This window comes from Pagrus pagrus (assembly GCF_965226575.1).
Source record: "Pagrus pagrus genome assembly, chromosome: 10".
NCBI classification, from domain to species: Eukaryota; Metazoa; Chordata; class Actinopteri; order Spariformes; family Sparidae; genus Pagrus; species Pagrus pagrus.
Window position 1 is genome coordinate 12,408,983 of NC_140194.1, and position 17,348 is coordinate 12,426,330.

The 17,348-nt window shown below is 43.8% G+C and overlaps 1 protein-coding gene across 3 annotated transcripts in view; it reads right to left on the bottom strand.

Annotated features, from left to right (window-relative positions):
- The window catches only part of syt7a (synaptotagmin VIIa), an 88,787-nt gene that overhangs the window by 24,793 nt on the left and 46,646 nt on the right, over positions 1 to 17,348 (bottom strand). For 2 of the 3 annotated variants that reach the window (XR_014623439.1, XM_084364807.1), the window contains exons 1-2: positions 8,309 to 10,782; positions 3,664 to 3,795 (exon numbers count right to left, since the gene is read on the bottom strand). Coding sequence is in view for 2 of the 3 variants with exons in the window: in XM_084364807.1 (XP_084220933.1) it covers positions 3,664 to 3,795; positions 8,309 to 9,522 (1,346 nt within the window). In the remaining variant the exon portion in view is untranslated. Of the gene's footprint in view, positions 1 to 3,663; positions 3,796 to 8,308; positions 10,783 to 10,885; positions 11,054 to 14,318; positions 14,454 to 15,800; positions 15,881 to 17,348 lie in introns of those variants that run through there. The other variant, XM_084364808.1, reaches the window with a different exon arrangement.

Below are 17,348 nucleotides of genomic sequence, written 5' to 3' on the forward strand. Positions count from 1 at the left end.
AACCTTGGTTTTGAAAATCTCCATAACTACCGCCAGCTCAAACTGTCAGTCAGCTCCTGCCTCACTTTATAAACAAATGGCTACACAGAACACTTTCATCCAGCGATCGGACACACAAGGTCAATGAAGGAGCATAATGAATATCACGCACTATAACACCTCCTCATGGCCAGTGGGGATAACAGTGTGTTTGATTAGCTTGCGTTCCACTATAGCCAAGCAACAGTGGAGCGTTAACACACTGCTGAAGGGTAAATGAAAAGCCTCTTTGTTGTTTTTTGAGGAGTTTCCTACATATATGTTCCCATTAACAGGATTGTTGTTGTTCCCAGCGGTGGAAGAAGCACACAGATCTTTAATTAAGTATTATACAACAATAGAATATATGTAAAACCAATATATGTAAAACACCTGCACTGACACTCTTACTTTAGTAACGCATAGGGAGGTATAACCAGCAAAATGTACTTAAGTTAAAATAGGACATTATTATATTGTCACTACTGATGCATCCATGTATCATTTCACTGTTGTCGCTGGCTTTTATTTATTATTACATAATATAACCTAGTTTTCTGTTTGTTGGTTTGTCGGCAGGATTACATGAAAACAACTTAAGGCGTTTCCACGAAACTTGGATGGAGGACGGGTCTCGGCCCAGAATCGACCCCACTGGTTTTTCGTCCTGATCCGGTTAAAGGGCCGGATCCAGGGATTTTTTTTTCTCACTTTCTTTAACATTGCAAGAAATGGACACTTTTCTACACTTCTGTTAAATTTTCAGGGTTAACAAGGATGTGAGTAGTTACTGAGGAGTGAGTAAGGAATGAATCAGGAACAACTGTATAGTTAAAGAATCGTTAATCAGTCATTCCTGAATAACTTTGATTTGATGACTATTTAGTAGATAATGATGAGTTAGGTTATTATAGCACATTCTGGGAGAAATATTTAACTATACTATAACTTTAACTACATTATATAAGTTAATCCATTTCCACTACTGGTTGTTTAACTGTTGTCAGGGTCCACATACCAGCTGTGCAGAGCAGCTCTTTGATATTCAACAGGCATGGAGAAGCTGATGAATGAATGATGATGTTAAAATTGGAGAGTCACAGAAACTATCCACATTAACTTCAGAGGCTTTTATGTTTGGCTGAAAAAATTTGCCGGTGGGTTGTTGCTCAGACGATCAATTTAGCTGAATAAATTCCCGGAGTACAACGTGAGTGATGCAGGTATGGAGATGAGTGATGGCCACATGAAGGACGTGTTTGATGGGAATGCACAGAATGAGATGATATGGCTTTACAAGGGCTTCGGCGGGTAAGAGACGGATGGAAGTGCAGCTTTGTCTCGGGCATCAGGCGGGCTCGAGAGCCCCGTTTAGAGTGAGCAGTATGCCAGGAGTGTGATTGATTAAATCATGGTCAGACATCTATGAAGTCAGCACTAACACCGTGGGGAATGATATACTCCCAGCAAGCTTACACCTTGCATTTCTAATTCCCTGTGGACTTATAATGTTTACTCGAGCTTCTAAATTTAGCATCCAATTAATGTGTGGCTAAATCATTTATTAGACATTTGAATTTGCGATCTATCGTGAAACAAACAAACTCATAAATGGCTCAAGTGGAATTAGTTTACAGCTCCAGAGAGGGACGCAAAGGAGCTCACGAAAGGGTCAATACGTGTTTGTTTTCTTTTTACTTCCTAGTTCTCTATTGTTCACAGACTGTGAGCTGCCACTCATTCTGTTTTGACTGAAAGATATTAAATGAACTTCAGGTTAATCTATAAAATACAACAAAACACTCAATTATCGTTAATCGAGGCGCGTCCTGCAGCCTACGTGCTGGACCGAGCAGCCTGCGGCTCGTGGTGCTGTTTATTTCACGACCCATTTGAGGAGGTTTCCAGGTGAACACAAAAGCTGGAAAAGCCAGACGTAATGTGCACTTCAAATTGGCTCCGAGGGTTTCACACTTATCCTGAGCAATGCGGATACTTTTGAAGTTCACAACAGTGACATTCTTACTCAAAGAATACTTTCATGCTTGTTTGTAACTCCAGGAAAGGTCACCAGATGCTTCGGGGCAAGAGACTAAAATGAGGCAGAGTAAACAGACGACAAATATCTTTCACAAGCGTGTTGATGCAGCATAACTCTAAAGGCAATTTGACGAAAAATAAAAGGTGCTTATTAGTTCAATTACTATCACGCAGAGGACACGATTGACCCTGCGAATGTCTCCAGTTCCACGGCCCGCATGTGCTCCTCCAGACTGCAGCTGTGCACTCTAGATAAGAAAACAGTTACCATCTGCATTGTAATAGAGCCCTAGTTTAAAGTCATGTGTCAAATTGATGAAACACTTGTGAATGAGGAATAATTGGTGTGACGAGTAAATCAGAATTTGTTCGCCCTCCCCTGCCATTTTGTTTTAAGGTGAGCGTCATATTATGTATCTCCAAATTGTCTCCAATTTGTCACAGAATCAAAGTGAGGTTAAAACGACCTAATTGGACTGCAGAGGAAATCGAGTGTGTCGCATCTGCCTACGGCTGGACCGATCGCAGGATTTCACTCTGGCTCCGCGGTGTTACACGCCGGCGCAAATAATCAAAACCAGCATCCGTGGCCGAAAACGAACAGCACAAGCACAGTTTGAGCTGTTTTGTTTCACGTGACACAGCCGCCGTGCTCGTTTGTTGGTCTTAAACTGTTCGACAAAAAAAGAATTGGTCCAATTCCTAAACAGAATGCAAAACTAATTATTTTGGGAGATGGGGAGGCGCGAGAGAAGAGAGTGGTTGCATCCTTATAGATGAGTGGAGATATTTTGGCTTCTAGTGTGTAAGGTGGCTGGCAAGGAAAAGGTTTATTTTTAGCAGCATGTTTATGTAAGTGACTACCATGTTGTGGAATAATGAGGAGGCTCTCTGGGCCCTTGGTGGAGCTACAGAGACGAGACTCTCCGAGCAGCAGAGGGTGATTGAAGGAAGCTAATGAGCAGGAGGGAGAAAAAAAAGAACACAGGAGTAGAAAGGGCTGGGATAATAAAAGCATGAATATCCAAAGGAAATCTGACAATTACCAATGGGAGGTCTCTGTATGGCAGGAGTGAAGAGACAAACAAATAGAGATGAAAATGGTGGAGGAGAATGTCAATGCAATGGGGAAGATAATTATCATGGCCATGAAAAAGGACCACTGGCATGAGAAAACACAGTTTTATTTGATTTGCTGAAATTTTGGCCCTAAAAGCAGAAAAAAGGGACACGAGTACCCGTGAGCATCGCACTGCTGTGATTTATGAGCTCATTACTGCTTTACCGCTAACATCCAAATTGCTTTATCTCTTTACTCATCTCAGCATTACAGGCATTTTTTCCCCCCTACATTTGGTTTCATAGCCAGCTCTCATTTTTATTTCTGTAACAGAGTGTCGAGCTCTGGTGCTATTTCAGGTGCAGCTCTCTGGCTCAATGCACTTAAGTGCTGTGACTCACCGAAAAACACTAGAAAACAAAACTCTCCCCTACCTAATTCTGAAATCATCTCTTGTTTTTCTTCGATATCATATCATTCACGTCCTTTTCATTTGCACTCCATTCTCTCGCATACAACAAGCGCTCTCACACATGATCCGGTACCTCTTCTCAGGAGGGGGCTCCTGATTGGCTGCTGGTGCTGCCTGCGCTGTTTCCTGCAGGTCAGGGATATTGGCAAAGTCATCTTGCTCGGCCACACCAATGGCCAAAGCCAGGACCACCATCTTCCCTTCACTGGCTCCCCATAAAAAAACACGATAAGAAATAGGAACAGAAATAGAGAAAAGAGAGGCGAGAATAGAGAACAGATGCAAAGGAGAGGGACATCGGACATAAAGAAGGTGTGGCGCAGGGGGAGAGAAGAAAGGGAGAGGTCATTTCAGGTGAGAGTGTGGACAGGAAGCAGGGAGGCGGCGGGACAATTAGAGACCATATCAGAGTAAACAGAGGAAGCAGAAACAGAGAGAGTGGTCATAATGGGGGAAATATGCACATTAACACCCCGGCAGTAAGCACTTAGTCCAGGGAAGGATATTAAGAAGATACCTTAACCTGAAAGGCCAAATTAATAAGAATGTAATGCTTCTAATGAAGAGGCGCTGTCAACAGGTGCAGGCTGTGTTCACATCATACAGACAACAAATAATTAAAGGAACGGCTGATGATTAGTTAATGATCGTTAATGGATGTGATATTCAGCAGCTCGCACATCAGCTTCCACGCGTCTCAAAAGGTACGTACAGGCGCAAACACTCACACACCACGCCACACCGCCCACACACTCAGTAGTAATTTATCTAGTTATTCAACCTGCCTCCTGCTTTCCCTCCAGATTCACCTTTCCCATCGAACATGCCTGTCGTCTTCCTCCAGAGTTAAGATTTAATTAAGCCTCATTAAGAAGATCTGGACTAATTGTTTCTATTTGAGTGACACAGTGTCTTGAGGTGCTCGGTGTGTGTCACCGTTTTCTGGGTCACTGCTCTCTCACTCTCCGTGTTGCACTCTTCTCATTTCATCTTCTCTATCCTGCTACACTACGCTCTCCAAATCCCCTTTCCCCCCCTTCATCCCTATCCCCTACTCTTAATACTCTGCCTCCTCATCACTGCCTCCTTCCTGTCACCCATACCCACGGGTCTATAGCTTAAGCCTCTGACTGCTATACAATACCTCCACTAAGAACGTATGGTGCTGCCAAGCTGCGGAAAGATATCACCCTGAACTTTTTTTTTTACACGTTGTCAAAAGCTTTTCTTGCAGCACCACGAGGCCTTGTTTAATAATCTCCCTGTTTTATGTCTCGGCTACACCAGTTATTCCAAACCCTTTATTGTATGTCTGACGTACCCCAAAACCCCTGTCGGATTAACTCAAGTAGGCCCTTCACTGACACCACCTGTCAATAATGTGAACATTTTAAGTGGTTTTATCTACAGCCTATTATTTAGGCTATTTATTCATTAGTTTTAGCTCAAGATTTCAACTGTTTATCCAACAATTTCAGCTTGATTCATTAAGCTACTTTCAGCAAACTATATTTTTTTTATCCCTTCCTGTACTTTTAGTTAACAATGTCTAACTATCTAAACCTTTGAGTACCTTTTAGCTACTGCAGGTACACAATAACAAGCTTTTATCCTCTACTTTTAGCTAATTTCTCAACCTTACATCCATTACCCAAGCAAACAATTAAAAACAGTTTCCATTGCTCTCAGCTAAATATTTGAACTGTTTAGCCATTAGCTTACTTTCAGCAAACAATAACCTTTTATCCATTACTTTTAGCTAGGTTGTTACAACCTTAAATCAATTAGTCTAGCCTACTTTTTGCTAATTATTTAAACCTTTCATGCGTTACTTTTAGCTTATCTAGCTTCTTAACCTTTTACCCATTAGCATACTGTTGGCAAACAATTATGATTTATCCATTACTGTTAACTTAATATGTGAACTGTATATCCATTAGCTTACTTTCAGCAGACGATGACCGGTCATCCATTACTTTAATTTACATATTTTACAGTTACATACTTTTAGGTAGTTTAAGCTAACCTTTTATCCTCGCTTTTAGCTAACTGGCCTACTAAACTTTTTTTTCCATTAGCCTACTTTTAGCTATTTCAACTATTTCAACCTTTTTATTTTTATTTAACTATTACGTCCTTTTTATCCATTACTTTCAGCTTACTACTTGAACAGTTTATCCAGTTTTTCAACCTTGTATACGTTTAGCTAACTATTTAAAGCATGTCCCTTTCGTCAGCTGATTACTTTACGGATCTATTTTTTACTTTTCCTAACTTTTTCAACTGTTTGAGTCTTTCAGCCTACTGTTACAGTAACTCGAGCAACTGCATCACATGGTGTTCATGTGTTGCAGCCGACTCTTCACGTGGATGTTTCTCAATTTAATCGTACATTACTGTATTACTAAACTAATTCATTCAATGAGCTACTCCACAATCTTCCCGCATATCCCCATAAGTACCCCTGGTTGGGAAGTGGTCTATATGTTATGATGGTAAAGTACTGATACTATACAATAAATACAGTAGGTTATTGGATTCCTCTTCTCCCATCACCTCAAGTATGAGCATTTAGACTCAAGAATATTGGCAAAACGCTTCAATCAATGCAGCAATCATTAAAGAAGCAGAGGCGGGAGTTGGAACGGACATTAATGACACTCGGATAAATTATTGATTTTAAGCCAAAAAGCGTAAGGACCAATCACCCAAGATATCCATTTGGTCAAACAGCTCCAAACGCTAGATATCTGTGTCGATCACATCAACATCAACATTCACTGAGCAATGATTCACCAAGTTGGGAATCTGGCCAGCGTTGAAATTAAGTGGCTTGAACAATGGGTCATGTCTATTACTGGACCACTTTGTCATCAATCATATGAGGTGTTGCTGTTGCAGAAAAGGAAATACAACGACCTCAATCTCACATCAAAGTGATGAGTGCTTTAGTTGGCTATTATAGGCGATATTCTCAGTGACCTTGGTGGTGGCATGTGCTACATCGCTAATGCTCAGTTAGCTGAGGGCATTAGTTGAGCTGTGTCATACTCAAATGCTCAGAGAAGCTTTAACACACATAAAAAAATAAAAACCAATAGTAAAAAGCTACTGTAAAATGGATTTAGCGCAAAGGGACATTAAACACATGTTGTACCTTGGCAGTGTCCTTCCTCATCCCTTCATCACCTCCTCCCTTCTCTCTCATCTCCTCCCCCTCCACTTCTGGCCTGAAGTAACAATATGTTGTAGAAGTAATGGTGCTTGTGACATAAGATCAATGCTTCAGGGTTAACACAAATCTACACACAGCTGCTTAACCCTTGTTCTTATACTGATGCACGGTGACACATGGACTGTGTGATGTGCACATGCTGACACACATGTCAGCAGGCTAGCAGCACAACCAGCAGATGTAGATTCACCATTAGCATAAAAGATGAAATGATATCAGACAAATTGTTGCCATTTCAGTTTCAACTCATGACGTACAGATGAGGCCTCCTAGTGAGTCTCCTAAGCAGGATATTTAATAGTCATTCCAAAGGATGGCTTCAGAAAACAGTGTGAATATAAAATATACTGTGACATCTGATGACACCATCTCATGAATATTATCAACTAGCACCGCTAGCTCCGTCCTGTAAAGACAATTGCAGCAGACAGGCTGAATGCCATCCAAACAGATGTTACTGTTTAGCAGAGCATGCACTGTAAACACTGAACAATTTATCACAGGGCGGGATAGAAATAGCCCGCAATATGTCGCAACTGCCTTGCCATTTTCCGTGCGCATGATGTCATTCGTTCTAAAATTAGGAAAAATGTATTTTTTATGAGATTGCTCAATAAGAAGCTTTGCAATTAATTTCCGCTGACACAGCGCTGTGCATTCATACGGACGGATGTTGGAAACTGTATTCGCTCCACGTGTTTTATTTCAATGAATGACTTGCAGTTGAGATTTGACAGGATCATAAAACATTTCAAGTAACTGTATTTACTGAATGAAATCTAATAAACATAATCTATGATTGTTAATGTCATTATGTGATCTATGGCATCTTGATAAGAACATGTTGATCCATCTCCTGCACCACCACAGGGCCTATGAGCCAACAGCCAACAGCTTATTTACATTTATAACTCTTCCCTTATTAGCATTTATAATAGAGTTTTCAGTTAAGCCAACCTCTAGCCTCCTCATCTGCGTCCAACTTCATCATCCCACATTAACATAATAAGCTCTAATATGGACTGAATTGCATTTGTAACTTACAGTGAAAGTGATAATTAAACCTTGTGTAAAAGAATCCTGCAAATGCCCCAAACACACAATCTCAATATAGCTGTGGACCGCAAACACACACCTACATAATACACATTCATACATGTAAGCACACAGTAAACATATTTTGACGTGCAGAGGTAATATCCTTCCCTGGATGTCGATACAAATTGAAAGAAAACGCCCAAAAGAAAAGGCACAGATAAAGTATTTCACATAAATAAAGGTAAAAGCAGATTGGTCAGTATTTACATACATTTTAAACTATTTACTTCTTAGACATTAAAGCGAAGAGATAACTTAAACAAACACATAATATAACACTGCATAGCATAGCATGTACCATTAGACACAGATCGAGACAGAAGCCTAAGCAGGTGACACCACTAAAGACCTCACAAACACATGAAGAAGAGTTGTAGAGACTCACAGGAAGGACTTGACGTCCAGGCCACGATTCCGGATCTGGTCCATCATGTAATCCCAGCTGCCAGGATTGGCACGTGAGCGCCCTCCTGCACCACCTCCCCTATAGCGAGAGGCACCTGCTCCTGCTGGGCTGCCCCGTGCACCCCTGGGACCGCCTCGCGTACCTGCACCCCCACCCTCACCACCGCTGCCACCTCCCCCTCCTCTCCCAGCACCCCCGCCTCCCCCAGGCTGTCCAGGTGCAGTGTGTAATTGTCCCAAGCTCTGGGAGGTGGTGGGGGGCTGGCCGAGACCAGGACCTGATGGGTGGATGAGAGGCTGCTGAAGGCTCTGCTGGCGCAGCAGCGTCCGAGGCCGGGCCGGCCCAGAGGGGATGTGCTCCAAAGTGGACGCATAGGACAAGACTGGATCCCCAAAGCTGGGAGGGCAAAGGAGCAGGGAGGAAAGAGAACGCGAAGAAGGCCACGGCCGGCAGAGGACAGGATGATGAGGAGGTAAGGAGTCAGAGGACACGGAAGAGGAAGAAGAAGAAGAAGAAGAAGTAGATGTAGGAGAGGAGCCGTGGCAAGAGGAGGTGAGTTGGTCAGAAGAGGTGAGGTCAGGAGATGAGACGTAGAAGAGAGGGACAGAATCATCAGAGATGAGACAAGGTGGCACGGGGCAGTAGAGAGACACAGCAGAAGAAGAAGTCAGGTTGACGTCAGGATGGATACAGGAAAGTTCATCCAAACAGGAAGTTGATGGTTGTGAGGGGGTGGAGGAGGAGGAGGAGGAGGAAGGAGGAAGAGTGGTATTTGAGTTGAAGGCGGAGGGAGGAGCGTTGGGAGGTGGAGACAGGAGGAGGAGGAGAGAGAAAGAGAGCAACGTGAGGCAGCAGCAGTAACAGCAGTAGCAGAAATAGCAGTAGAAGGTGCAGCCTGAGTGATCGCTGTGTGCTGTGTACTGCTCATGGGGCTGCGTCGGGCAGCAGAGTGCGGACTGTGAGCTCGCCCTGTGCGTCTGCGTCAGATGTGGGTGCGCCTTGCGTGTCTGCGCCGTCTGAGCGTGCTGTTTGCGTGAGGGTGTGCTTCGCGCGTGCAGCGGTCGGATGTGCACCGTCCGCAAGGGCGTGGTGCGATTCTGCGCCACGTGACCCCGTCGAGGCGCGTCGGTCGTGGTTTTGCAGCTTCCCGGCCTTCTCGATGAGGGTTTTTTGGTGTGATGAGAGATCCCCATGTCCTCTACTCGTCAGTCAACTTTTTCCATCTCTGATAGCCTCGCTTCCTTTCTCTCTAAGTCTTTTTCGTCTTTTAAACACATGCGCCACCTCTAGAGACATCCCAACAGCCAACCAAGTCCTACAGTATGACTCCCTCCCTCTGTCAGCCGCTCATTTTCCACTCCTCCCCTTCATAAATGCTGCTTAATTGGCTCATTGCCTTTTTTAAAAATGTTTCAGTAGTCCCATCAACACAAAGGTCTAAGACACATGTCGCTTACTTATAGGTACATGATTCCTGGGTTTTATGGGCTCTTCTGTACCCTGTATCATCTTTTTTATGTCTTTTTCTACTCACTAAATATATCCTCCTCTCTCTCAGATCGCTGTGTAACCCAGACTACCAGAATTAGGTCATGAGAGAGCTATTCACATCAGTAAGTTACAGTTTGCTCTGCATTACTTCACATAACACAACTTTGCATAAGGCTTTCAGCGCGCTATCCATCATATTTAACCGTCACAACTGAAAGGATGAAAAGGTAAATGGAGGGATTTTGCAGAAATGAAGCAGTTAGTGGAAGAAAAGGGAGGAGAAGAAGAGGAGTGGCTTTACACGGCGACAGAAAGATGGAGAGCGCGATGGGAGCGATAAGAGCAGAGGGTGACGATGGAGGAGAGACAGAAAATGGGGTGCGAGACACAAACACAAGAGACACAGACACTTATAGCGGCCTGAAAATAGAATCCAATTATAGACAGGGGGCAAAAAGAAAGATGAGAAGAGGAGAGAAGAATGAGGAGTGAGGTAGTGATGAGCGTAAATGTGTTGTGGAGGAAGAAATCACAGGCACGAGGTGGCGAAGGAAGGTGCAAAAAATCACGAAGAACCGAAAATTAAACTGCCTGATTTACGACACGCTGAAAATAGACCCTAAATCATGTCATGTGTCACGCATTTACCGACATGCAGTCGACATTTCAGGCTAAATCTTAATTAAAAGGCGGGTCAGCGTGGTATGATGCATTATTTCAGCCAGTGTGTGAAAATGGGACTATTTCTGTGTTGCGGGCGGTGCAGTTCCTCACACTGCAGGTTTGTACAGGAGCAGCTGGGCTGATTGTGTCAGTCACCACGCGGCTCGAGTAACTATTGTTATCGTGATGACGAGTGTTCACATTTCCCCAGAGCTCACACCTTGATCTGTGCCCGCACGCTCACCTTGACACCTGAGCTGCACTTTCCTCCCTGCTGAACTTGACCTGTTTCCACTCAGAACTGATTCATACGTCTAATCATGGCTGCTGCTGAGGTACAGATAACATGTGCATGGTAGTGACTGAAATGTTCGCTTTGTTTCTGCCCGATTCTGAACTCACTCTTTGGGTCTCAATCCTCCGGACTGCATGTGGCCCTGGACGGTCTGCCACCTCCCGGCCTTCACTCCCTCTGTCACCATGCTCTTCACGCTGTCACTGCGATAAGGACCCCCCCCATCATCCCCATGCCCTGTTGCTGCCCCCTTCTGACCCCCTGACACTGCCCCACTAAGAGACAGAGACAGGGAGCGGAGGTCCCATGGCAGATAGAGGGTACAGAAGAGGGAGAATAACAACAGGCAGAGGAGAAAAAGACCAGAGAGTGTGAGAAAGACCGACACGAACACACAAACACACACAGGAAAATAGATTGAGCAACCACATGGCTAAGGAAGTGAGACAGAGCAGTAGAGTGTGTGAGGGGGCAGGTCTAGTTTTCCAGGCCAAGTGAGAGGCAGGTGGAGGAAAAAGGTCTGGAGTCCAGTGTGGATGGGGGGAGAGGAGAGCAAGGAGGAAGAGGTAGAGGAGGAGAAGAATCTACAGGGAGCCTGTGGAGGGTTGAAAACCAGCAAGAAGTCGCTCCTTTGGGCCTGGAGGACCAATACTACAGCTGCCAGCATTCACTTGTGTGCGGACATCGGTTATTGAGCTCTCATTCTCTCATTCATTTAGGCATTTTGGGGCTTGCGATGCGCTACTACACAAGGCAATTCAATGGTAGCAGGATGGCTTGTACTTGAGTGCCTCATGAGCAAATAGTCGACTCTTTTTGGGAAGTCGTCCAATGTGACATTTGGTTAAACACAAGTGCATTGGTTCCTGTAAAACATCGATTACACTCTATTTTTAGATCCTAATTTGTAATATTTCATTTTTTAAAGATGTATTTGTCATCTGATCACCACTTAACATTAATAAGAGTCAACAGGAAGTAGTGAAATAGTGGCACCACACAGTAGAGAGGATCATAAGGGCAATCTAATCATATCGACCTCCAAAAGTTACACAAATTAATCAGTGCTCATGCGTAAGAGCAAGTTGTCAGCTCAGATTTCCTCTCGCAACTGGTTTAAGGTTTAAAATGTCATTTAGACTCTGAAAGCAGTGGTGATCAAAAATAAAGCACAGTAGTGCCCTCTGGTGACATGAATACATTTCATTAATATGCATGGTGCTCCTGCTCCAGGAGACACCAAATAGGAGGCACAGAAGACGCTAGTGTCTGGTGTGTACGCTCGGGATCGAGTGGGGGGGGTTGGGTCGTGCTACGCTCGCATGATGTGCCTTTGAAGGTCACCTTTCACATTTAATTCTGACCAATTGACCTGACAGTGCATGTGGATAAGTCATCAATCACAACAACAGCATGGATGACACTGCTGAAGCAACGGTCAACACAGGAGACATGGGCCTCATTTATTGAGCCTGGCACAAGGTGAACGTCTTTACTCTTTATTAAGAGCAGGAAGACATAAATAAACGGGACCATGAATCACCGAGAGTATTTACAGGAATATACCATTCAGATCCTGTTTCTGACTGACTGTCACTGACAGTAGCAGTGATTTATAAAAGAAATAGAGCCACAAGTGCAACGCACAAGAAATATAATTCTCCAAACTTGATGCCTAAATTTGAAAAATGGCTGATGTCATTTTGTCAAGATTGTGTCATGACAGTTGTTGACATTAAATAACTAGCAGGTTCAATATTGAAATATTATAGTATTGAACCCCCAGTCCAATAAATGCTTAAAACATGGAGATTGATCGTGCAGGGAAGGTAACCTGTTTGATAAATGAGGCCCGGCATCATTACAGAGATTGAAAGCTGCTGATCTCGAGAGAATCTCAAACAGGAAATGATTTCCCAGCTCTCTGTTGGCTTTAGCAGCATATTATTCGTTGGAGTCAGGAGGTCGTCCCCTAGTTAGAAATAAAATTTTAGACTTCATTATGTTGTCTTATTTCATTTTAGCATTACAGCAGTGAAAAGATGATTTTTTTTTTTTTTAGAACTGCCAGTCAGAATAAAAACTTGCAAAGACTGCTGAAAAACAGCTTCATGGACAATGAACGACAACCTTGGGGGTTTTTTGAAAAGATGAACTTCTCAAAACACAAGCACTAGGGTCTAAAACTGCTTTTCCTGAGATCAGCAGCCATCATCTTCAGGCAGAGTTTTTTCAGACACTAATCCATATATCCACCGCATTCCTAGGCACACTGCTGCCTCCTTTCTCCAGGCAATTTAACACACAGTCCTCAACAGCTAGGTCTATTAAAGATGACCAGTTATTAGACAGTTTATCAGACAGGTGTCTGGCAGCAGGATGTCTAAGCTTAGAGTCCTCTCGGTGCCCGGAGGGAGATAGGTATGACCTTGCTTGCGCTTTATTGGATTCAAGTGCCAAGTGAGTGAAAAAATTACTTTTATTTCATCACGTAGAAAACACTGTTAGCTTATCTCCCAATATGAAAGACAGTAGACACAGTTCAAGTGCTACAATGTTGGTGCAGCACACATCAGATATTAGGTTGATGGGGATCAGAGAGAAACCACAGATGGATGTAAATCACAGGTGAACACGGTCAACCCTCCACAAAAACAAAAACAACAACAACTGGCAGATTTCAGTTCACACAAGCAAAAAGACAGGGAGATACACAGATTACAGAGAAGGTAGGTTAAAGTATACACATGTCTTTTGGAGAGAAGGGCTACGAGGGTTGTCCGTCTCCATGGTTAGAGCCCATGGGAGAGAGGTGAGGGGTTAAAGGTCAGAAGTTAGTGGGACCGGCAGGGCTGTAGGGAGTAGGGGGGCATCTGAACGTGCATCTTTGTGTTCATTAAAAGGTGACAGGATGTGAGGAAGTCGCAGCAGAAATTAGCCTGGGGTCGTTTCAAGGCTGTGCCGCTCTGCCACCGCAGTAATAGTCGGACGGTCGTCGCAGAGATGCTTTAATGTGCGTGTATGACATTTCCTACACTCACATTTGCCAAGCAGATTATGAGTAATCATTAGTAACCACTCCTGCCCTCCAGTGTGCTAACATTGGGTGGGTTGTTATTGTTGTCGTTATTACTATTGTTGATGGAAATCGCATTATGTGACAATAATAAGTCTAGCAATGTGCAGTTTGTGCAGACTGCAACACCATGACATTTATAGAATGGGCTTTTTTAGAAGGCCTTTGGCTAAAAAATCCTCGGTTACTCATGAGAAAATTTGGTCCTCGGGAGAAGAAAAATAATCGAGATTATGAAACTAGGTGGATTTAATAAGCTGTCAGGCATTATAACATCCACATCTGATGGTTCAATTTGATGAGCGGCTCGTGATGGTGACCGCAGGGCTGGAAAAGTGGATGGTGTCGGGAAGGGAGAGGCGAGGAATGCAAGGAAGGGAAGGGAAAGCAGAGTGGCAGTGCCCCTGCCTCATTACAGCCCTGCTGAGGGGGAAGTCTCTTACCAACCTTGGACCAAGACTCACTTGAGTGTGAGGCGAGGATCTCCATATGGGGCATAGGGAGAAATGTTTAGTACGAACTCCTTGGGCGGATAGGAGCTCCACCTCTGCTGCACTGTGCTGCTGTCATTGTTATTCCAAAAGTCTCTGTCTAGATCACTGCGGCCAAAGAGAGAGACAGGTCAGAGCAACACAACTACGGACAGCCTGGGCACCAACCAACCACTCGCATGCTGCTTTTGGAGATGATGCGAGGGCTTGGTTTGAGGAAGAGGGTCGGTCTTACAGCTGCATCAAACAAAACAGACCCAGATTATCGTCTATTTTTTCCACCTGAAGTTGACAAAATCACCTTAAGGGGTCCGATTCAAAATAAAAAAAGAAGGGCAGCCTAGGGGGAGAAAGGCATTCACAAAAGCTCTTCATAAAGCAATGTGCTGTAGCAAAAGACACAGAGAGACAGAGAGGGAGATATGCAGCAAGAAAAGAGGAATTCATAATTTGATGAATACATCCAGCATGTGATTACATTCTGTTCATCTAGCACGGCACCACTGATGAAACACATTTGAGTAAACATTCAGAAGTCTGGCCCCCATCCTCGGCGTGAGCAGTGAGAAACGCATGAGCGCATGAGACACAAGGCAGAGAGATAAATCGCAAGACAGTCAAAGTAGAGGAGGAGGAAAAGGTGAGCAGAATCACTGATGTCATACAAGTCACACAGCAGCGGTCAGAGCTGTAGCACGGGGACAGAGCGGGAGAGAAAGGCAATGCACAAAGAAGAAGTTTGAAGCTGAGATGACCGACAGAGCACACCAAATGCTGCTGGAGCCAGTGAGAAAGAAAATGCAAAGAAGTCAGGAATACATTCACGTAGTGCTTTAAACTGTCCGTAGAGAAAATGAAAAGTAAACACAGGCATTTAAAAATAGCTGAGACGACAGCAGGCTATAGAAGAGAAGTCGTGAGGAGCAGGTTAATAGAGGCATTTTGTGGAATAAAGTATTGTGCTTAGCGTTACAAAGCTGACATTTTGTGCTGCTGACCTATAGCCTTGTTTCATCAAGAACAGAAAATACCTTAATCTTAGTTTGAGCCCTGTAGGAAATGTTAGATAAAAAAAAAAAAAAATACTCCAAACATTTCAGAGAGAGTGCTCGAGCCTCGCTCCGTTTACACGCACCATTTTAAGCAATGCAGAGGCGTGGCTAAAGGCCTGCACTTAAGAGAGACCTATCTTACAAAGCCATAAGATAAGTGCAGGAGCAGACTCATCCAGCCAAAAGCTTCACAGGTAAGATAATGCAGATTTAATCTATACTGATTAAATCACTAACCTTTCATTTAATGTCTGTCCGTACATGCTCTTGCAAGAGATTGCGAGCTTCGAGATAAAACAGCAGGCTTCATTTTCTGCCTTGTTTGTCTGCGGACTCAAAGCTGAACCAAACGGAGTTCATTATCACCAGATTTTTCTACCCCAACCAGTTACCAGGCACTTACTTGATGGCTTTCTTCTCCCCTCGCCCACGTGCCGAGTCTGGAGTGTCTGCTGTTTCCACTCCTGGCTTATTCCTCTTCCCCTTGAGCCAAGCAGAGGGAGGGGATGACAGAGAAAGCAGAGAAACAAAAGGTTAGCTTGGATTTGTCCTTTGAAGCTGTGTTTTTGCTATACTAATTTCAAGTGTCAATGCCTCTCCCATTATCTCAGGAACACTGTGCCATCGGTCCTTTACCTGATGGTCTCCTGATTACACTCATCAACGTCAAATCAAATCTGCTGTGGAGAGCCATCTCTGACTATGATTATCATTCGCACCACCCTGAAATTTACATGGCAATTGGCTCTTTAAGGTAATCCGCTGGGTACTGGAGAGAAGCCTCTAGAAAGTCCTGCACCAGCCTGATTTCAAATAGCTAGAGCATGACCTGCTGTAACCATGGAAATAATGGCAATTTAAAGGCTGGGAAAAGTGAGGTCTGCTGGGCGCATTCTACTGGAAAAGCTCATTACAGTTTAAGGTGTTTCACACGTGTCACAATGCAAGTAATCTCTATTGACACTTTGCTGCAAGTGGGACAGGGAGAGGATCAGTCTAACCCCCCCCCCCCCAACAAATACCACGCATGCTTCCCTGAAAGTGATGCTCTGATACACATCGAGGATAGGCGAGGATTCTCCATCCCAGAAAATGAGTGGGAGGAAAACACACCGAGCTGCCACCGTGGCTCGGCTCGGACAAAAGGATCTTAAGTTGGCTGAGGGGCAATTTCCTTTGGTAGGTTCGCTTGTTGGGGGCTGAACATGGAGCTTGAGATTGGAGATCAAACTGGACTATGGTTGTGTACGAACTAGGCAACCACTTTATTCTTGGAAGGAGCCTTCATGATAAGCTTTATCAGACCTCGCCGGAGCTCAGCTACCCGACCCTCACGGCAGCAACAACAGGTGTTGGTGTGATTCCAGCCGTTTTGTCGCTGACAATGTTGTTTTCTGGTTAATTTATTTCCAAATATAATCCTTCCTCTTCAGTTCCAATCAGGAAAAATTTCATCACAATGTTTTGGTTTACAGACCTTCATCAGGTTATTAACCTTCGATGAACCGATTTTCTTGAAATGTCCCAAAATGTTTTAGTACACAGACCTTCATCGGGTACCTGTTATCTGTGTACTGAAACATTTCTAATTTTTTCCTGATTGCAAGAAAAGTGGACAGTGTTTGTGAATTGCCATTCAATTTAGCTTTTTTCATTAAGATAGTCAATGTATTCCTGACATCTGATTTCTTGTTGGGCAAGGGGGTGTGATTTGTATGTGCCATAAAGCTCGAAGTAGCGAGTGATGCATTCAAGGTGACGTTCCAAGAGCAGTCAGTTTAACATTGATCAAAGAAATATGTTGATTCAGGAGTCGTTAGTTTCATATTTCATAAGTAGACCTACAGCAACTTGTACTGCTACACCAATCTGACTGAGTCTCGCTGCCATTTATCTGTTGTTTATTGTGATTGGAGCTCGCTAGCTACAGGGAACGGGAATGTGACATCAA